Here is a 21,843-nt window from a genome sequence, read left to right as displayed (position 1 = left end):
CAGACTACAGACGGAAAACGTCACGTTTGTTGAATGTGAAAGCGGGGAAGCGTTAAATGTATTTTGAGACCATGCTCTCATCTGCTGGCTGACTTATGCTTTGATAATTATGATGTAAACGTGTCTGAGCTGAAGAGGCTATGGGAGAAAGTGCTGTAGGGTATGGTGAGTCCATCTCTCAGTGGAAGTCAGAGCTAAATGACTGGAGACAGACTCCACAGTCACGGCCAGTGCCCATGATCCTGTTACCCCCCCCCCCCCCCCCCCCCCAGCTCCCTCACCATCACTCACAGATCAATTAGATGCTGTCACTTCAAAATCCAGAGCTAATATTTCAGCCTGAGTTCCGCCCACTTACAGATGTTTCCATTATGCTCGAGTTATCGATTTCTCAGCGCAGAGATGTATGTCGAAAGCAATTTTGGACCATTTTCAAGGTCATTTATAAATATAAAATGCGATAGGCCAGGGCCCCTCTGGATAGTCAGACGTTGAGGACTTCTTTGTCTTTGTTTGTATCTTGTCAAATTCACCTTCTCGCACAGACCTAGTAATGACCTCGGACAGAGAAAAGAAGAGGGAGACGTTGACTGGCATCCTCCGGATCACAGTCCTGCCGAGCATGTCGATACTGTCCAATAGGAGAAGAGGTTGGAGCAAGGTTGAGTTGAGCGGTGCTGTTATCCTGCTGACGGAAAGATGCTGCTTTTGTACTGTCCTCCTCCGTGGAGAGACTGACAGCGCTAGCTCAACAGCAAGTCGTTCTGACTGATCAAATGGAGCTCCTCAAGTGGAATGAATTCCTGCATCTGTCCCAGAAATAAACCTGTTCAACTCTTCTGTCCAGACTACAGTGAGAGGAGAATCAGGGGCCAGACAGCTGCATTCGTGTGCCGTGTTTTGTAGCTAACACTCCATCTACCCCTTCCCAAGATGACTTCTCCAAATGATCAGAATTAGGTTCGTGCCAGATGGACCAGTGAGCCCAGTGTCTGGACACACAGACCACTATCACCAGTTGCTTGTGTGGAGATCCCTATCCAGTGACGGTCACTGCGTTTACAGAGCTGGGCTCCTTTGTATTGTCGCCTCCTCCCTGCGTGTGCGCGGTGCCATAAAGGCCGCCGTGTTTGTTTGTGTGACGTTTCGCTCTTTCTGATTAAGGTTCTTGAGAGATTTGTTTGAGAGAGCTGCTTAGACCTGCGACGATGCTGACCCTGCAGGCTTGACCAAACGTTTTATACGCTCACTCTCTCCTTGAATTGGTGCAAAGGTGCTTTTGACAAAACCCTGAGTGTTAAGGGAGGCAGATATGTCCTGGTTAATGTGTGAACAGCCAGTACTGCTTCTGCATGTCGTCATGTTTTCTTAGTACTGGTAGAATTTTCATGAATAGTAATCATTGTGGTTAGTTTCACAATGACCTTATTAGTAACAGTGTCCATATTCATTTGATAAATTGTAAAGTGTTATCAGTCCCCCAAAATGTGATCATACCAGCTGTGCTTTGTCAAGGCATCAACGGTGTTTCACAAAGTAAAAGCACAAATACCCGTTGATTATGAAGTATTTAAAGTGAACTGACCTATAGAAAGCTCACTTCCCTCCTTAAAACACCAGTAAATCTGTAGAGCGGTGGGTTCCGTCTGAACCAATATGGTTTTAATGTAACATGTAGTTGACTGAATGACTGGACTTCTGTGGGGAGAGTAGCAGCTGTGTGGCGAGCTTTGACCTGAGACAAATGCTCCAGTAGTGGAAGTGGACCGGGGGGGGGGGGGGGGGGGGGGGGCGGGGCAGGGCTGCGGAGGGAAAGGAGACGCGTCACCTTTTTCTGAGATAAGAATGAGCATTTTTATCTCAATTCTAAGGAAAAAAAACAGCGATGTCACCAAAGCCAGGCTGGGTAATAAAGCCATACATCATGTGTTGCGGTGTCAGTGCAGTCTCTCAGGCTGGGTTTGGCCTGCAGATCCCTGTGTAGGACCAGCCAGAGAGCTGAATTCATCATATAGCACAGACACACTGACAGCACGGCGTAAGAGCAGGGTGGGGCAGCCCCCCTGTGTGGACGTCCGTGTTTATAACGGTCCACAGACCCACAAAACCTCTGAGAGAGGCCGCAGGAAGCATCTGTGAACGGTGGGGGAGCCGGGGGGCCGCGGTTGGCCGGCAGAAAGCTGTATTGAAACCCGAGCCTCTAGCCCCTGTAGGCTTTGGTAAGCATGACACAGCCGTCCCTGAATCCTGGGGACAGTGGAGCCCTCTCATATCCTGTCCCTGACCATGTGACCAGAGGCTGGGTTTACCTTCAGCCCCGTGCTAGTCATTAGAACTGTACCCATCTCCCTTCTTAACGTCTGCCGTCAAAACAGCACACGCGCGTGTGTGTGTGTGTGTGTGTGTGTGCACGCGTGTGTGTTTGTGTGTGTGTGTGTGTGTGTTTGTGTGTATGTGTGTGTATGTGTATGTGTGTGTGTGTGTGTGTGTGTGTGTGTTTGTGTGTGTGTGTGTGTGTGTGTGTGTGTGTGTGTGTGTGTGTGTGTGTGTGCACGCGTGTGTGTTTGTGTGTGTGTGTGTGTGTGTGTGTAGGCCAGAGCTGCTAACTGCACAGAGTACCCTGCACCACTGTAAACAGAGCAACTAACCCTGCACCACTGTAAACAGAACAGGGTGGTTTGGCTATGTCGCTAAAGACCATCTGTGCGTTTTAGTATTCTAGGAGAGAGTTCAGGAAGCAGTCTGTGTTTTTTAATTATGAAATGTAATAATATGTAATATTACGTCAGGGCCACACTAATCACTCTGACTGTTGGCTGGGTATTGGCTGAGAGCTGTCAGCGTCTTGATTAAATGGAGACAGAAAAGCTGCGTTGTGTTTACTGAAATATATTAAATACCATATATAACACTGAGAAGATGTTCATTGGCCAGGCCAGTGTTAGGGACATAAAAATGCACCCAACACAGAGACCACAGGGTGGATACCAAAATGATCACAATGTCACCCTCCCCCCCTCCCCCCCGCCCCCAGAAGAACACAACTAAAGGACTAAAGGGAAGAACAAGACGAGGAGGGGGGGGGGGTGTTATTGTGACTTTAATAACTATATACAGTAGTGTGTACAGTGTGTGTTTAGAGATATGTTTACGAAGCGCTGGGGAAGCAAAACAAACAAACAGACGGGGGGGCAGCGATGGCGCTGAAAGGAAAAAAGACGACACCTTAAACGAGATCAAACTAAAGAAAGACAGAGACTAACTCAGCCGGTCTGAGACAAACTAAACTAGCACTGGCGTTCTCAGAAAGACACAGACTAACTCAGCCGGTCTGAGACAAACTAAACTAGCACTGGCGTTCTCAGAAAGACACAGACTAACTCAGCCGGTCTGAGACAAACTAAACTAGCACTCGCGTTCTCAGAAAGACACAGACTAACTCAGCCGGTCTGAGACAAACTAAACTAGCACTGGCGTTCTCAGAAAGACACAGACTAACTAAGCCGGTCTGAGATAAACTAAACTAGCACTCGCGTTCTCAGAAAGACACAGACTAACTCAGCCGGTCTGAGACAAACTAAACTAGCACTCGCGTTCTCAGAAAGACACAGACTAACTAAGCCGGTCTGAGATAAACTAAACTAGCACTCGCGTTCTCAGAAAGACACAGACTAACTCAGCCATAGGAGGGGAGAGGTCTGAGACAAAAGTGAGGCTTTGCCAGAGCCTAACTCTCATAGTCAGAGTTCAAATCTTCTCTAAGGACGCTACATGGTGGCATTTGTCATTCTCCAGGTCCGAGTGTAGGCAAGACCTAACACTAAACACTAAACACTAACACTAACACTAACGCTAACGCTAACACTAACACTAACACTAACACTAACACTAACACTAAACACTAACACTAACACTAACACTAACACTAACACTAAACACTAAACACTAACACTAAACGTGGAGCAGGGCAGCAGAGGGTGTTAGTGCCTGGCAGTGTAGTCCCACTGGTGAGTCTGCAGATGGACAGGGGACTGTGTGAATCATGAGGAGACAGTGGTATGGTAAGAACAAAGGGCTAGTCTAGACCACCGCCTGTATCTAAAGCAAGGACCATCATCAACAAACAAGCAAGTCAAAACAAGGGTCTCCTAGTATCAGAAAACATGTCAGAAGGGTGAAGTCATAACAATGATTGACAGAACAAAGAACCAATCAACAACAAAACAAAACCAACCAACACACGCAACTCACACGGAGCCACCAGTGTAACTCATAACGCACACAGCGAGAAAGAGAAAGAGAGAGAGAAAGGAGAGCCCAACACTGACACTTCCTAACCCTGTGAAAGCAGTGTGTGTAACACTGGAAGTGACATGCTGCTTATTCTCAGTAGAAATTGCAACACACGTCTATGATGAATACATTAAAAATACAAAATGAGGTACTGAAGAAAATGCTCAAAACTGAACAATTTAAAGCTCAGGAAAGCGGGAATTAGACCCAGGGAAAGTCCTTCTTGTAAAGTTTTTTTTTTTCTCTCTCTCTCTGTTCCTTTAGAGGGTGGCTATGTCAGGGGTTAGCTGTGGAGTTTTTGCTGTGGTGCTGTTTCTGGCAGTGAGAAGAGACAAACTCTCCACTGACTTGTGTAGTAAATGAGTCACGTCAGGCGTGTTTCCACTGAACACTTGGCAGAGTTTGCTCCTGCCTTTCTGCGCTGCAGCCTTTTCTTCCCTCTCCTCCACGCTTCCCCTGCCTCTCCCAGCTAAACGTACACTCACACTCATGACCCTGGAAATGCGCGTTTGAAGCTTGACCTCTTTTCAGTCACTATGAATGGCCTGTGTCTTTATTGTTGTTGTTATTGTTGTTGTCAGTGTGTTTGCTGTTACCCATCAGTAGTTGTGAAAAGTGGGTGTGGCCAGTGAGCGGTGGTGACTGCGTCTGCTGATTGGCTATAAGATGAAGGCCAGGACAGGTCACTGCCATGCAGCCTACGGATCATTCACGGCGGCTGTGGACACACTAGACTTTCCAGCTCTGTTTAGTGTTCCTCTCCACAACAGCTCTCAGCCTTCTGCCCTTAAAGACCCCACAGTAGACCTGTCATAGACCAGTAATGTTCTCCCCACCGCGTGGAAGTGTGCCTACGTGGCCTCAGGAATGAGCGAACGTGACAGAGACATCTTGGCAGACCTATCATAGACCAGTAAGGTTCTCCCCACCGCGTGGAAGTGTGCCTACGTGGCCTCAGGAGTGAGCGAACGTGACAGAGACACCTCGGCAGACCTATCATAGACCAGTGAGGTTCTCCCCACCGCGTGGAAGTGTGCCTACGTGGCCTCAGGAGTGAGCGAACGTGACAGACAGGACGCCTTCACCACGGCTGTACTCACAGTGGAAATGCTGCGATTACAGGCCGCTGAGTGAGTCAGAGGGCCCTCAGAAACATGACAAAACATACGCTGTAAGCCTCTCTAACTTCTGCTGCCAAGGGCATGTGTGTGTGGGCGCGTGTGGGCATGTGTGTGTGTGTGTGTGTGTGTGTGTGCATGAGAGAGAGGGACAGAGAGAGAGAGAGAGGGACAGAGAGAGAGAGAGAGAGGGACAGAGAGAGAGAGAGAGGGACAGAGAGTGAGAGAGGGACAGAGAGAGAGAGAGAGGGACAGAGAGAGAGAGAGAGGGACAGAGAGTGAGAGAGGGACAGAGAGAGAGAGAGAGAGAGTGAGGTATCCAGTGTCACTGTTAGCTTACACACTTTGCATGTCACTTCCTTTCTGTCACAACTGTGGCCGTGTGTTGAGGCTGTTGTCACGGCAGCCGAGCCTTGTGAAATACTGGTGATGGTAGTGTACACACAGCTTCTCTGTGGCTGAGACAACAGACTAGACCAGCGTTTTAGTCACAGGTGGCTGTCTCCTCACAGTTGTCACATAGCCTTTACAATATATATACTTCAATTTGACACTTTAGACCAGGCCCTGAGTCACATGTACACATTTCCGTGTGTGGGGGGGGGGGGGGGGGGGGGCTGAGGAGTTTAAAAAGAAAAGAAAAAAAAAAGCAGTGGCAGATAAACTTTGTGAAAAAGGACATTAGAGCGACATTGTGTGACTGATGTGTGTGGGGCAGTCTGAGGCCTGAGTGGTAATGCTCTCCCTTACACACACACACACACACACACACACACACACACACACAATCACAAACCAACACACTCACTGTGGCAAAGCTAAGCCCTGGAAGAAAACCACCCTCCTTCTCTCTCTCTCTCTCTCTCTCTCTCTCTCTCTCTCTCTCTCTCTCTCTCTCTCTCTCTCTCTCTCTCTCTCTCTCTCTCCGTCTCTCTTTCTCCCTCTCTCTCTCTCTCTCTTTCTCTCTCTCTGCTGTAATCTGAGGGGGGCTGGTTTCTCTGGACTGTCTGTCTGTGTGTTGGTGAGGGTGCCAGGGTGTTGTAGGCAGTGGAGGTTCCTCCCAGGGCCCAGGCAGGTTCACGCCAAGTTAACTGTGTGACAACAGAGGCGCCCGGCGCTACACTCTTCCTCTAATAGCATTAAAGTTGAGCAGGCACTGAGCCCTCATTGATCAAAGCCGTGTTCTGTTACCGTGGAGCTGGAGAGGAAGGCGGTGCTCTGTGGTGCTGATGGAGCTGGGGTCCGGGGCTTCTGCCTGCTTTATGTTGCCGTATTCGCTAATAAGTTAATAAGGGACCAGTGCTTCTTGTCATATAGTCCTCCTCTGCATTTCTGATTGGACGGTTTGGATGTCAGTCACGGAGTGAACAGTAAGGCTCCATTTCCATCCCCGTGTGTTTAAATCATCAGGATGGCCTACCTGTGTGTGAAGTCTCGCGAGTAGTGTGTTTGCATGGTCTTTGTGAACTCTTAACACATTTTTGGCCCTCACTTTGTGGATGCGGAGCATCATATATGAACAGGGATAGTTTTGACAGTGTTTTAATTGGTTCCCTGGTCAGTCACAGGAACTGAAGCTCAGAACCATTCAGTACTGGGCTGTGAAAACACTGCAGTTATTGGGAATGCTTTAGTGTCCATTCACACATGGGCTCTCCCACATAAAGCATGTTTTAGACAGTAAATGACTTAGCTTAGTAGTGTTTGCAATGCACAGCCTTTGTTTCACATTCACACAAATATTTTAAAAGACTATATAATTATATTAGGACTAATTATATATAATAAGTGATGGTACATGAATGGCGCATATGAATAGGAATGTATTTATATGACTGTTATTATTGTTGCTGTGGTTGTTGTGAAAGCTTAGTGCAGAGGAGGACATTTGTACAAACAGGAAACTCAGCGTGATGAAGAAAGCCAGGGCTTCTGAAAAGGGAAGGGTAAAGACAGAAGAGCAGTGTGAACAGAGGGAGTTTTGTATTGATGCTGCTGCTGTTGTCAGTGGTGTTTAAAACGGCGTTGGTCTTCATTAAGTTTGTGCTCAGTGACGTTGAGTAATGCACAGAGGCTGTCTGGCAGTCACAGTGCTGTATGTCTGATCAGTAGCTCTCTCCTCAGACAGGCTGCCTGCGACTGCACTCATTACTGCGCTCAGGTAAAGCCCTCTGTGCTTAGAGCAGGTACTCACTAGTAAAGCTAATTGTGTTACTTGAGCTGTGGGAGGCCTGGGATTCAGACTGCAGTAATCTGCTGTGTGTTGGTACATGGCTTCTCTCTGCACATGCTGCTCTGTGTGAACAGGGTCCTGATTTATAAACCACAAATAAACCAGTGCAGGATGGATGCATGACAGGAGCTCAGTCTCTCTCTCTCTCTCTCTCCCTCTCTTTCTCCCTCCCTCTCTCTCTCTCTCTTTCTCTCTCCCTCTCTCTCTCTCTCTCCCTCTCTTTCTCCCTCCCTCTCTCTTTCTCTCTCTCTCTCTCTCTCTCCCTCTCCCTCTCTCTCTCCCTCCCTTTCTTCCTCCCTCTCTTCCTCCCTCTCTCCCTCTCTCTCTCTCTTTCTCCCTCCCTCTCCCTCTCCCTCTCTCTCTTTCTCCCTCCCTCTCCCTCTCCCTCTCTCTCTCTCTCCCTCCCTCTCTTCCTCCCTCTCTCCCTCTCTCTCCCTTTCTCTCTCTCTCTCTCTCTCTCTCTCTCTCTCTGTGTCTCCCCCCGCCCCCCTCTGCTTGTGTTTGAACTCGTACATCAACAGAGCCATCCACAGTACTTGGACCACACCCAGAACACACCTCTGCTTGCTAAAAGAATATAATAGGATGTGGCCAATGAGAGAAAATGTCCCTCCTGTTTTGGACCTCAGGTTGTGGCCAAATGTTTATGACGAATGAGTGTGTGTGTGTGTGTGTGTGTGTGTGTGTGTGAGAGAGAGAGAGACGTGGAGTCTGGGGAAACATCTGGCTGTGTGAATAATTCAGTCTGATGGCTGTGGGGTGTTTTGGGTACTGTCCTCACTGGCAGGGTTTGTGCGCCCCACCTCTCCTGCCACCCCCAGCCGGCCTTGTGTTTAACGATGGGAGGCCTCCATGCTCACTCTGACAAACAAAGAGCTTTTCTTTGGACTTGGTCTGAAATGTTTACTGAAAGCCATCAGTAAGGGCTGACGACGGTAAATGTGGGCTGCACAGATGGAGATGACTGGACGTGGGTGGAAGAAGTTTCCTGCTCCAGTGCAGTACGTCCTGTGGCGTGACGGAGTTCTGAGAGAGAGAGAGAGAGGGAAAGGGTGAGGGAGAGAGAGAGGGAGAGAGAGAGAGAGAGAGAGAAGACAGGTGAGTAAAGGTAGTTACAGGTGTGAAGACTCTATCCAGCTTCACCTGTCTATGTTTAAGATACAGACAGCCCCATGTTCTCTACACAGTGTTCTCTACACAGCCTTCTCTACACAGCCTTCTCTCATGTGTGTGAGTAGTTTTTAATGAGTGAGTTGTCGCTGGGTGGTTTTGGGACTGATGGAAACAGTCTGTTCTTGGTCATCAGAGTTGGCTGTAGATCCCTCATCATTTCCAGTTTACACTCAAAACCAGACATTCATTCATTTATAGATTAATGGTCTTTTTAATTCTGTCTTTACTTAAATGCTTTTGCTTACTCACCTTACGCACGCATGGGATTCAAAAGTAAAAATGTCAGTTAGTTCAGAGGAATGGTCTGTGTGTGCTATGCAGTGAAATCATCTACGTGCATTGCAGTCTGCTGGTGTGTGCACTGCAGTCTGCTGGTGTGTGCATTGCAGTCTACTGGCGTGTGTGTGGCTTTTCTGCAGGTGATGCTCCATTAAAATGATGGGACTTTGAAGACTGTGTCTGTGTGAGCTTTGTGGGTGTGGTGCATTCATATGGCCAAACAGAGCTCGCATACATATTTAATCCCCTGACATCATCATTTATGCATCCAGCCAGTGGGACACCCCCTGGTCAGAGAGATGATGAGTGGAGTATGTTTAACTGCAGTGTGAACTAGCGCTGTGAGACTGCACCAGTACACGCACACATGCACTCACACACACACTTTCACACACACTCACTTTCATTCATTAGCCTGCTGCTCCTTCTCTAAGGCCCTGTGCTCACACACTCTTGTGAATGTCCAGATTACGGTCTCAATTCTGGGACCTTTTGCCAGTGGACATTTTGAGTAACATCATTTTACTTGACCAGACAGGTAAATCTCGCAGAGAACCATGACCTGGGTGTGTCATTCATTTCATTTGTTCCCTAGTAGTATATCAGCAAACAGTCAGTTACTCTGACCAGAATGACACTTCCCCTGTAAAACTGTAGTAAAAAGTTTTTGTATCAGTTGGACAGGTTTTAGTGAGAAGGAGAACATCTCTGGTAGTGCAGTAAAAAAAAAAAGGAACATGTTGCTTACACAGTAAAAGAAAAATACAGTAGACATGCTTTTATCTGTGAACAACTTCTGAATAGGCTTTTTTCTTTCCATTAAATGCTCTGTTCATAAAGAAGAAAGTCGTACCATGTTTGAGTCAGTTCAAAAGTACAGTTGTTGATACAGTGAGTAGATTTATCATGTTTCACTACTGAATCCATTTTTGGTTTCATATTTCACTCTGTGAATAGTTTTCCAAAACCCCCATTCTTTGTTTGATCTTGGCAGTTTCATCTTGTCACACAGTCTAAAACACAGGTTTGTCTCCTGTTGTTAGCTGGTAGCAGGTGAACTGCCCATTTTCTACTTACCTGATGCTTGGGCTATTTATTTATTTATTTTATCAGAGTTCTTTTCCTTCCTTTAAGAATTGCTGTCTCCCATGTTAACAGGTTTAGTCTTTCAGAATCAGTGTCTCTCATGTTAACGGGTTTAGTCTTTCAGAATCAGTGTCTCTCATGTTAACGGGTTTAGTCTTTCAGAATCAGTGTCTCTCATGTTAACAGGTTTAGTCTTTCAGAATCAGTGTCTCTCATGTTAACGGGTTTAGTCTTTCAGAATCAGTGTCTCTCATGTTAACGGGTTTAGTCTTTCAGAATCAGTGTCTCTCATGTTAACGGGTTTAGTCTTTCAGAATCAGTGTCTCTCATGTTAACGGATTTAGTCTTTCAGAATCAGTGTCTCTCATGTTAACGGGTTTAGTCTTTCAGAATCAGTGTCTCTCATGTTCGCGGGCTCAGTGGAGTTTTTGAGGAAAGCTGTTACCTCTGCTGACCTGTCAGATGCACACACATGCGCCGGCGTCGATGGGGTAACAGAGGAGGAGAGGCTGATTCCAGGCAGCTGGTGGAGTTGTTTGTATGGGAGGATAAATTGGCTCTTAAGCTGGAACATGCTCCTTTTCCTCTTCATCCAATAAAAGGAATCGTTTTGCTCCTTTTGACTCTCCTCCACTTGTCCGGGAACAGTTATATTTACAAGCTGTTAATGATTTTTACAGGACTAAAGCCGGTATTTGCTGACCGACTTAAAGTGAGATTCGGACGTTCATTCACGGGATGAAAGGCACTTCTAAGATTGTCACCAGGGCCAAGGCCTCCATTACGGCTCTTCTGTGTTGTTAAGGTCAATGATCCTACAGTGCGCTGATGTGGAGAGGAAGGCATTTTGGCTCTGTTGTGGAATAGGTAGACGTAGTGCTGTTCCAGTCCTTTGGGAATCCTGCATGCTGAACTAATCTGTGTGTATGATTCATCTGTGCCTGAGAACTGAGCCACAGCCTAATAGAGATATCAGTGACCATCATCCTCCCTCTGTATGAAGCGCTGAAAAAGACAACAGTCACAGACAGACATGTTGGGATTCATTTCCGGGATCTCTCTCTCTCTCTTCATTCTTATGCATGGATGATTGCCAGTGTAACCTCTTCATTTTTATGCATGGATGATTGATGCCAGTGTAACTTTAAGCTCCATCCCGTTTAATGGTGGATTTGTTGGTAAAAGTTCGACGTGATCATGTGGGCTGTAGAGACTGTACTCATCCGTGAGGGGTTAGACTCACTGATCTTTCCTGGCCTGTTCCCTGTGACAGAGCTGGTGTTCGGGTTTGGGCGTTAGTCTCGTAGAGGATGAAAAGGTGAAGGCGGGAGGGTTAGGATCTGGGGTGTGATTGGAGGAAAAGCGGGGCGTGCCCATAGACTGAACTGGTTTAATATTGCAGGGGAGCGTGCTGACGGGCTGTCACTGGTCGGCGGTCTGGAAGCTCGGCTGGCAGACCGGGGGGATGGGGGAGGGTGTGGGCTGTGGAGGGACCCGGGGCCCGGCTGTGGAGGGACTCAGGGCCCTGCTGTGGAGGGACCCGGGGCCCGGCTGTGGAGGGACCCGGGGCCCGGCTGTGGAGGGACCCGGGGCCCTGCTGTGGAGGGACCCGGGGCCCTGCTGTGGAGGGGTAAGAACTGTGTGGGGTAAACCCACGGGTTTCTCTATGGTGCCTGTCCTGCCTTCCATGTGCTGTATCACTCTGGGGATGACTGGAATACAAGGTCTTGGCTTTATGTGTTAGACTGATGTTGTTTAGACTTGTCATTGTGTGACGGGTCAACTGTCAGTCACAGTATTTGAGTTTTGTGCTTGGTTCTCTAAGATTGTTGTCATAGTGGAGAGTGACGTTGGTTTTGATTAGGTGAAATCGCATTAGCTAAATGCAGATGGATCAGCGTGGTCCAGTCAGTGATGCAGGCTGGTCAGAGCTTTTGTTTGCATGTTTGTTTGTTTGTTTGTTTGTTTCAGAGCTATCAGCTTGTTCTGTCAGCAGTGAAGCGCGTGTGATCGGGCGTCTCAGTTAGGCTGCCCTGTGTTGTCCATATATCCTGGAGCTTGTGTGAGCAGAATGCTTGTCCATGTGTCTGGATAGAAAAGAGGGCACACTAACTCACACTAACTCAGCCTGAACATTCTGTGGCCGTCATTTTGACGGGGCCCGTGTTCGAGCCGTGGATCGGTGACGGGCGTTTGAGTAATAAAGATCATGCCGTGAGAACGTGTGCCACTCAGATTTACTCTCACACCTCCCTAGGGACCCAGACACACCTCAGAGGTCACGTGTCAACCAGAAAATCTTACTCTCCATGCACCCAGATATATGGCCTTTTACTAAACACCATACCACCCCCCCAAGCACACACACAGACACACACACACACTCACACAGACACACACACACACACACACACAGACACACAGACACACACACACTCTCACACACTCTCACACACACACACACACACACACACACACACACACACACACACACGAGTCTTCAGGTCCGTCCACACCCCTCCTCGAGCCATTTGGCACGTTGAGAGTGTTTCTGATGTATCAGACTGCTCTGTATGAAAGACACTGGTGCTACAGTGAAGTCCACACAGAGGAATGAGAATGAGACACTGTGGATATTAGTGCATTTCTTTCCTGTTTATTTCCATAATGATGCACATGTGGAGTATCCTAATTTAAAACACGCACACACACGCACACGCACACACGCACACGCACAGACACACACACACACACACACACATACACTCTCTCTCTCTCTCATACTCACTCTCACACTCACTCTCACGAACCTACAGACCATGTCAGTCCACACACACACACACAAACAGACATGCTCTTTGAATTACAGGACATGTAGTTTGAATTACAACGGCCATTGTTGATTGTCTGTCACTGAGTGCGCCACTTGTTATTGTGATGTGAATTTTTATGCCACGTGGAAAATGAATCAGCCTGTCTGAGAACAATGCATGGGCAGGTTGCACTTTGGTCTTGGCCAGAAGGGGGCGTAGTAACTGTGACCAGGCTAAATGCATGGCCCTCCCATTATACTTTATGTTGTGGTGAATGGGAGCCCATTGAATAAAGTGTCGTGTGTTAACTGTACCTTAAAGAAATGAGCTCAATGCTCTAATCCAGTATTACAGATTTAGAGGTGTGGTTTAAGAACAGTAAAACCAAGACAGGCGGTAAGAGAGCGTTCTTTTGGGTGGTGCAGGTCTTCCTCCCTAAACCCAAGGTCTGTTTTAGTCAATGCCCATGAACCTCTGGTGTGATTCAGAACAGAAAGCCTGTATCCTGTTGAGGTAAGCCAGTGACCTATCTCATTTCCTGTCCTGTCTCAACAGCTTCCTGGAGACCTCAACAAAATGCATCTGACGGACCATCCCCACCAGCAGGCGACGCACTTGGCTCCCAGCCAATCAGGATGCAGCATCGCCAGTGACTCAGGCAGCAGCAGCCTATCAGACATCTACCAGGTAAAAACAGCTTTCAATACCGCCCCGTCGTTTAGACATGTGTACATGCTAAAGGTAGAAATCTGGATTTTGTTGTTCCTCATTCATAAACACTGGTGGTTGTAAATGTTATGTGGTGTTATGCAGCTCCTCTCTGTGTGTCTGAATTGTAGGGTAGTTAATTGTGTTGGGCGGAGAGCCCTGTTTACTCTCTTTCTGTGAGCTCTGATATGAAGACTGACTGGACAAAAGAAGAGACGAGATGACCTGACCTTTTTTTCTGGATTGAAAACATTCCGATTAATTGAGGTCCAGTCGTGTTAAATGTCAGACAGCAGCCGTTCCATCCGTCAGACGCATCAGCCGAGCCATCCCTCTGTAGAACCGGGACTTTCTCTGACAGCCCTGGTTTTCAGGAAGCAGGAAAAAAGGCTGTTGAATAGATAGCGGTGGTTTGGGGTTGAGCACTGTAAAGAAAGCCTGCGTGTGTCTTCCTGACTTCTCTAAGGTGCCTCATTATGTGTCGGACGGGATTTCCAGCGCTGTGACTGTCAGGACCCCCGGCGTTTCTGTCAGGCATTCACGCTGGGCGCTAAAGGTTGCATCCCACCGGCCACTCACACGTCAGCTCCCCATTAAAGCCGTGGGCTTTCAGTAATAGTCTGTAGATAGTTAAAGCCGTGGGCTTTCAGTAATAGTCTGTAGATAGTTAAAGCCGTGGGCTTTCAGTAATAGTCTGTAGATAGTTAAAGCCATTGGCTTTCAGTAATAGTCTGTAGATAGTTAAAGCCATTGGCTTTCAGTAATAGTCTGTAGATAGTTAAAGCCCTCGGCTTTCAGTAATAGTCTGTAGATAGTTAAAGCCCTCGGCTTTCAGTAATAGTCTGTAGATAGTTAAAGCCGTTGGCTTTCAGTAATAGTCTGTAGATAGTTAAAGCCGTCGGCTTTCAGTAATAGTCTGTAGATAGTTAAAGCCGTTGGCTTTCAGTAATAGTCTGTAGATAGTTAAAGCCGTGGGCTTTCAGTAATAGTCTGTAGATAGTTAAAGCCGTGGGCTTTCAGTAATAGTCTGTAGATAGTTAAAGCCGTTGGCTTTCAGTAATAGTCTGTAGATAGTTAAAGCCCTCGGCTTTCAGTAATAGTCTGTAGATAGTTAAAGCCATTGGCTTTCAGTAATAGTCTGTAGATAGTTAAAGCCATTGGCTTTCAGTAATAGTCTGTAGATAGTTAAAGCCGTTGGCTTTCAGTAATAGTCTGTGGATAGTTAAAGCCGTTGGCTTTCAGTAATAGTCTGTAGATAGTTAAAGCCCTCGGCTTTCAGTAATAGTCTGTAGATAGTTAAAGCCCTCGGCTTTCAGTAATAGTCTGTGGATAGTTAAAGCCATTGGCTTTCAGTAATAGTCTGTAGATAGTTAAAGCCGTGGGCTTTCAGTAATAGTCTGTAGATAGTTAAAGTCGTTGGCTTTCAGTAATAGTCTGTAGATAGTTAAAGCCGTTGGCTTTCAGTAATAGTCTGTAGATAGTTAAAGCCGTTGGCTTTCAGTAATAGTCTGTGGATAGTTAAAGCCCTCGGCTTTCAGTAATAGTCTGTAGATAGTTAAAGCCGTGGGCTTTCAGTAATAGTCTGTAGATAGTTAAAGCCGTTGGCTTTCAGTAATAGTCTGTAGATAGTTAAAGCCGTTGGCTTTCAGTAATAGTCTGTAGATAGTTAAAGCCGTTGGCTTTCAGTAATAGTCTGTAGATAGTTAAAGCCGTTGGTTTTCAGTAATAGTCTGTAGATAGTTAAAGCCATTGGCTTTCAGTAATAGTCTGTAGATAGTTAAAGCCGTGGGCTTTCAGTAATAGTCTGTAGATAGTTAAAGCCGTGGGCTTTCAGTAATAGTCTGTAGATAGTTAAAGCCATTGGCTTTCAGTAATAGTCTGTAGATAGTTAAAGCCATTGGCTTTCAGTAATAGTCTGTAGATAGTTAAAGCCGTGGGCTTTCAGTAATAGTCTGTAGATAGTTAAAGCCATTGGCTTTCAGTAATAGTCTGTAGATAGTTAAAGCCATTGGCTTTCAGTAATAGTCTGTAGATAGTTAAAGCCGTGGGCTTTCAGTAATAGTCTGTGGATAGTTAAAGCCGTTGGCTTTCAGTAATAGTCTGTAGATAGTTAAAGCCGTTGGCTTTCAGTGATAGTCTGTAGATAGTTAAAGCCGTTGGCTTTCAGTAATAGTCTGTAGATAGTTAAAGCCGTTGGCTTTCAGTAATAGTCTGTAGATAGTTAAAGCCGTTGGCTTTCAGTAATAGTCTGTAGATAGTTAAAGCCGTTGGCTTTCAGTAATAGTCTGTAGATAGTTAAAGCCGTTGGCTTTCAGTAATAGTCTGTAGATAGTTAAAGCCGTTGGCTTTCAGTAATAGTCTGTAGATAGTTAAAGCCCTCGGCTTTCAGTAATAGTCTGTAGATAGTTAAAGCCCTCGGCTTTCAGTAATAGTCTGTAGATAGTTTTCTCCCTGGGGCTCATCGTGCCCTGGGAAGACGCCCAGAGCTACAGGGCAGAGTAACTCAGAGCTGTGTCAACTCGTCCTCTCACAGTACACACTGCTCCTGTTCCTCACTCTCCACTCAGTCTCCTAACAGCACCTCCTATAACAGCACCTCCTCTAACAGCACACACTGCTCCTGCTCCTCACTCTCCACTCAATCTCCTAACAGCACCTCCTCTAACAGCACACACTGCTCCTGCTCCTCGCTCTCCACTCAGTCCTCCTAACAGCACCTCCTCTAACAGCACCTCCTCTCACAGCACACACTGCTCCTGCTCCTCACTCTCCACTCAGTCTCCTAACAGCGCCTCCTCTAACAGCACTTCTTCTCACAGTACACACTGCTCTTGCTCCTCACTCCCCACTCAGTCCTCCTCACAGCACCTCCTCTAACAACACCTCCTCTAACAGCACACACTGCTCCTGCTCCACACTCCCCACTCAGTCCTCCTAACAGCACCTCCTCTCACAGTACATACTGCTCCTGCTCCTTGCTCTCCACTCAGTCCTCCTAACAGCACCTCCTCTCACAGCACCTCCTCTCACAGTACAGTCTCCTAACAGCAAGTCTTACCTTCTCATTTACACTGCACAGCCCATGTCTTACTGCACTGTCAACAGGGGCAGGCTGTCTTCATTCTGCTGGACGCTGAGATTGGTTGTTGTTGTTGTTGTTGTTGTTGTTGTTGTTGTTATTTAATCAATAACAGTAAGAAAAATAACAGGAGAAAAAAACAGCGTTATTGTCTGTATAAGATTGTGGTATTTAAATCTAAGTCATAAGATTCTTAAGTTCATTTAATTCTTAAGTTCATTTAAGGATCATATATAACATAAACTCAGTGTTTGAATGTACATCCTTAATGTAATAATCTTATACTACACAAACTCAGTGGTGAGTTTCATTTCCCTTTAATGCTGAAGTTTGGCCTCAGGCCAAAAGCGAGTGCTTTTTCTAAAGGCATCTCAACAGTTAGAAACCAACAAACAAATGAACGTAAAAAAAAAACCCAGGCTAACGTGAATTCCTGTCTTTTGATGTAAGTAAAGTGTTTGCTGTCCTTCTGAACCCTGTTCCCTTTTCCTCTCATTGTTCTGTGTCATGACCTTTAACCTGCTGTGTAAGAGGACCCTCAACCCTTCCTTGACCCTCCACAACAATAATCATTAATCCCAGTTGCTGGACCCTTAAATGGACCAGTCTCCCAGCTCTCCTTTTGTGAGGCTGTTGTTTTTTGGACTTGGTTTCAGAGGGATTGTGGCTGAGAGGTTAAATATCAGCCTTTTGCTGTAAAGATCTGTATGCTGAATAAGTCTCACCTTGTCCCTCCATTTGAGGTTGAGAGCCAACATCTATGCATCTGTCCAGCTGCTGCCGTAGTCCTGTTTCATAGTAACCCACACTGTCACTGTGAGCTGAATCTGACAGATCTGTGGAGCTGTTGGAAATGCCACAACTGTTTAAAGCAGACCTTCATGCGCCGTTGTTTTTTTGCTCTCTTGGGTGTCCTGACGTGAACTTTGGGTTACAGCAAACACGGTGCTGCACTTAAAACTGAGAAATATTCAGTGTTCTCTTTCCAAAGTTCAGTGGCTGATCCTTATGGTGTTAAGCGTAAATCTGGTTATCCTACCTTTCCTGATCACCCATGGCTAACTGTAGAGAGAGCTCTGTGTGTGGATCCATTTGGTCTGAGTGTTACTGATGATCTCATCAAGACTGTGACGCTGTGTTCACGCCACACTCATCGTTTGTCTCAGAGATGTGGCTGGTTTTGATTGGTTGAAACTGACTGACCTGTCCATGCTCTGCAGGCCACCGAAAATGAGATGGGGGATGTGGACCTGTCAGGGCTCCCCGAGGCTCCCGTGGACTCTGAGGAAGACGAGGACGAAGATGACGACATTGAGCGGGCCTCGGATCCTTTGCTGGGCAGAGACTTGGTGCGGGAGTGTCTGGAGAAGGAGCCGGCAGATCGCAGCGATGACGACATCGGTAAGACGCTTTTAAGCAGGTTATTTCTGAGCGGCGGCGGTGGAGGTCGATTAAACTGCGGGCCTCATTAGTGCCGGTGTTAGTGTGTGAAAGCGTAAGTAGAACCGGCCCGCTGGGTCGCCGTTAGCATGCTGTTTTGAAACGCTCCTGAGCGGCTGGCTTGTTAGCGGGCAGCCCCGCTGAGCCGTGGAGATCAGAGCGTTTTTTTACACATGCCTTTAGGAAGGTCACTGCGCTGTAGTTTTCCCGTTTCTCACAGCCTGCCCAAGCTTAGGACTCATTTATTTCTACCTCTTTCTCCTGTGGAGGTTCCTGAGACAAACAGTGAAATATTCTGTCCATGTTTGGGCCCTGGTCATCTCCCTCTGATCACTCTCACTGAGACTGTCATCAACCTCACCATCACTGATTGGCTCTGCATGTGTCCTCATTTCGGCCAATCAGATCGTTGTGTTACACTAGTCAAGTTTTTTTTTTTTTTTTGTCGTTTTTTTTTTAACTGTCACTTTGGGTATTAAGATCGCCGTCATAGTATCGAGAAAGCCTTTATTTTTTAAAAATGAAGTGTGGCTTCATAGATACAGTGAATGAGAGAAAGGCTGAAAAGACAGGTGACAGTGACCAGCAGCAGCGTGTGCCACAAACAAACAAACAAACAAAAACAAAACAAAACAAAACAAAAACTGTTTGCAGGCTACATGTCCTTTTTTGGACCCTTGGACATGTAGTAGGGTAAAAAAAAAAGAACTGTAAATAGGTTACCAGACGCTCTAGTTCTGGTTCCATATGGTTCCTTGTGGCAGAGGGGAAAGGCCATTAGACTCAATGAGTCACACACACACACACACACACACACACACACACTGTGTGTGTGTGTGTGAGAAAGTCACATTACCTTAGAGGTTTAGTCTTTCACTTCTCTCACAGTGTGTCCTGTCTCTCCCTCTCCTTCCCTCTTTCACCTGACTTTATCTCCTTCCCTTCTCCTCCACATCTCCCTCTCTCCTCCTTTCTGTTTCCCTCTCCTCCACATCTCCCTCTCTCCTCCTTTCTGTTTCCCCCACCATAGAGCAGCTTCTGGAGTTCATGCACCAGCTGCCGGCGTTTGCCAACATGACCATGTCAGTGCGGAGGGAGCTGTGTAAGGTCATGGTGTTTGAGGTGGTGGAGCAGACTAACACGGTCATCCTGCAGGACAAACAGGAGGTAGGACCTCTCTGCTGTACGCTGCACACACACGTCTGTGACTGTGGGCACTCGTGTGTGTGTGTGTGTGTGTGTGTGTGTGTGTGTGTGTGTGTGTGTGTTTTTCTGTTGGGGTAATGAAGGAGAGAATTAGATTAGACTTAGAGAGAATTTGTCCATAATCATTATTTACATACAGTTATTTGAAAAGCACACAGTACTGTCCCCACTGCTGAACCACCATGTGCACACTAAACATCAAAACATCCAATCCCCTCACTTCTTCTCCTAAGTTCTCAGGTCTCACACATGTAAACCGATTTAAAGCTGTGTTTCCTAGACATACAAAACGTAAAGTTAGCTCAGCCACCCCAAACCCCAAATCCCTGAGCGAGACAAAACCCAAAATGAGGAGCCGGGTGACGCGTGAGGGACATGTAAGGGGCCATGCCTGAGCTGTGTGGAGTGGTTGAGTGGATGGTAAAACTGTGTTGTTGGAGGCACTTGACGGCCTGTAATGGAAAGGGGACGCGTCCACTGTGAGCAGTAACAGAAGTGAACCGCTGTCTGTTCCCAGCTGGACCTGTGGTACGTGATCCTGAATGGAGCGGTGGAGGTGGTCCACGCTGACCAGCGGACCGAAACCCTGTGCATGGGGAACAGTTTTGGCATATCTCCCTCTTTAGACAAACAGTACATGAGTGGAACGGTGCGTACCAAAGGGGATGACTGTCAGGTGAGTTTAATGAACGCTGCTTTCTCTGTTGGCCAATCACAACACCATCACACAACAAAATCCTTTTTTTTTTTTTTTTATAAGCCTAAGATTCAGCTAATCCTGCTATGTGTGTGGGCATGTGTGTGCATGTGCGTGTGTGTGCATGCCTGTGTTTAATGAAGATCATAAGACAAAAGTGTTATAATTAACATGTTATAATTTTTGGTCTACTTTTCATCATGACTTAATTTTCACTTGGATATTTAGTTTCTAACAAAAGTCCAGTGTGAGCCAAAATCATGCCATTTTAGTTGAAACACAAAACTTTCTCATTTGACAGTAAAATCACTGCTGTTAAAAACTGATATAAAAACTGAGTCAGTTAAAACAAGCATTTGCATGTGAAGCAAATCCCCACTGTGTAAGGCCTTCATTAAAGCAGATATACATAGACTCTCTCACGTCTAAAAAAAAAAAAGCCTTTCAACTTCCTCTATCATATCCTCTATTTGTCAAGCTCATATGCATACAAGGCTTTAACACACACACACACACACATAGAGGAGTGTTAGAGCGTTGGTCTTGCCGCGGTTCATGCATCGTAACTATGGGTCTGCACTGCTGTTCACTGAATGGCCACAGCTGGTTCGGACCAGTTTGTTTCTCTACTACAAGTTTGTTGAGTTCCCTCATGTCGTTTTGGACCAGTTTGTGTGCATCGCCCAGGAGGACTACTGTCGCATCCTCAACCATGTGGAGAAGAACACACACAAAGTGGAGGAGGAGGGTGAGATCGTCATGGTGAAGGAGCACCGGGAACTGGACCGCAGCGGAACCAGGAAGGGACACATCGTCATCAAGGTAAGGGGGATTCTGGGAACTGTCCTACGGACTCTTACAGGACCGGGCTGGACTCCGTTTAGTCGCTTTTGAAAATACTATTTTTTTTTTTTTACAAAAATCAATCCGCATTCATGGAAAATTCTAAGAGATTGATATTAATAATTGAAAGAACACATTTGGGTTTATTTGGTGGAGTCTCGTATGATTGGCTAAACTGATGGAATTGAAACAGTCAGGGGATTGATGGCTCCTGTGTTCAGTTTCCTTAACTTCTCTCTTCGCCTCCTGTCAGGGGCCTCAGAGGTCACCCTGCCGGTTTCTAATCCTCCAAACTCTCCCTGGCCCTGTGACACATGACTGCCACTCAGTAAAAATAGAGCTGGGCGGAAATGGTCAGCTCAGCACCTCAGGCTCTCTGCACTGGCTTTTACTTTCCAAACACACCAGTGACCATCTGCAAGTTTTTATCAGAATGAGCAAAACTGGAAATCTGACTGAGTTCATGACCTGACTTTGACTCGGCAGTGACTGCCATGTGATGCTAGTGCGGTGTTGATGTATGTGACCATGTGACTGATGCTTTGGTCTGGACAAACAGAGAATGTCTCTAGCGCATGTGTCATTTTGCTGAAGTGTCTTTGTTTCTAGTGAGGTGTATAGTTTATATTGAATTCAATTTTCATAGTTGTCTGTGTCTGTATGCTGTGTCTGTGTCTGTGTGTGTCTGTGTGTGTGAACAGGGGACACCAGAGAGGCTGATCATGCATCTTGTGGAGGAGCCCTCAGTGGTGGACCCCACTTACATTGAAGACTTCCTGCTTACCTACCGCACCTTCCTGTCCAGCCCCATGGAGGTTGGCCGGAAACTTCTGGAATGGTTCAATGAGGACAGTCTCAGAGACACGGTCAGTGGT

At 46.6% G+C, this 21,843-nt stretch overlaps 1 protein-coding gene across 1 annotated transcript in view; it reads left to right on the top strand.

Moving 5' to 3' along the window:
• Positions 1 to 21,843, top strand: part of rapgef6 (Rap guanine nucleotide exchange factor (GEF) 6) — an 83,653-nt gene that overhangs the window by 30,503 nt on the left and 31,307 nt on the right. The window contains exons 7-12 of the mRNA XM_030793853.1: positions 13,551 to 13,682; positions 18,003 to 18,183; positions 19,253 to 19,389; positions 19,946 to 20,104; positions 20,795 to 20,947; positions 21,670 to 21,834. Coding sequence (XP_030649713.1) covers positions 13,551 to 13,682; positions 18,003 to 18,183; positions 19,253 to 19,389; positions 19,946 to 20,104; positions 20,795 to 20,947; positions 21,670 to 21,834 — 927 coding nt within the window. The remainder of the gene's footprint in view (positions 1 to 13,550; positions 13,683 to 18,002; positions 18,184 to 19,252; positions 19,390 to 19,945; positions 20,105 to 20,794; positions 20,948 to 21,669; positions 21,835 to 21,843) is intronic.

The sequence above is a fragment of the Chanos chanos genome, chromosome 16 (genome assembly GCF_902362185.1).
Source record: "Chanos chanos chromosome 16, fChaCha1.1, whole genome shotgun sequence".
NCBI classification, from domain to species: Eukaryota; Metazoa; Chordata; class Actinopteri; order Gonorynchiformes; family Chanidae; genus Chanos; species Chanos chanos.
Note: the sequence above shows the minus strand (reverse complement) of the source record. Positions and strands in the feature narration are given on the sequence as shown.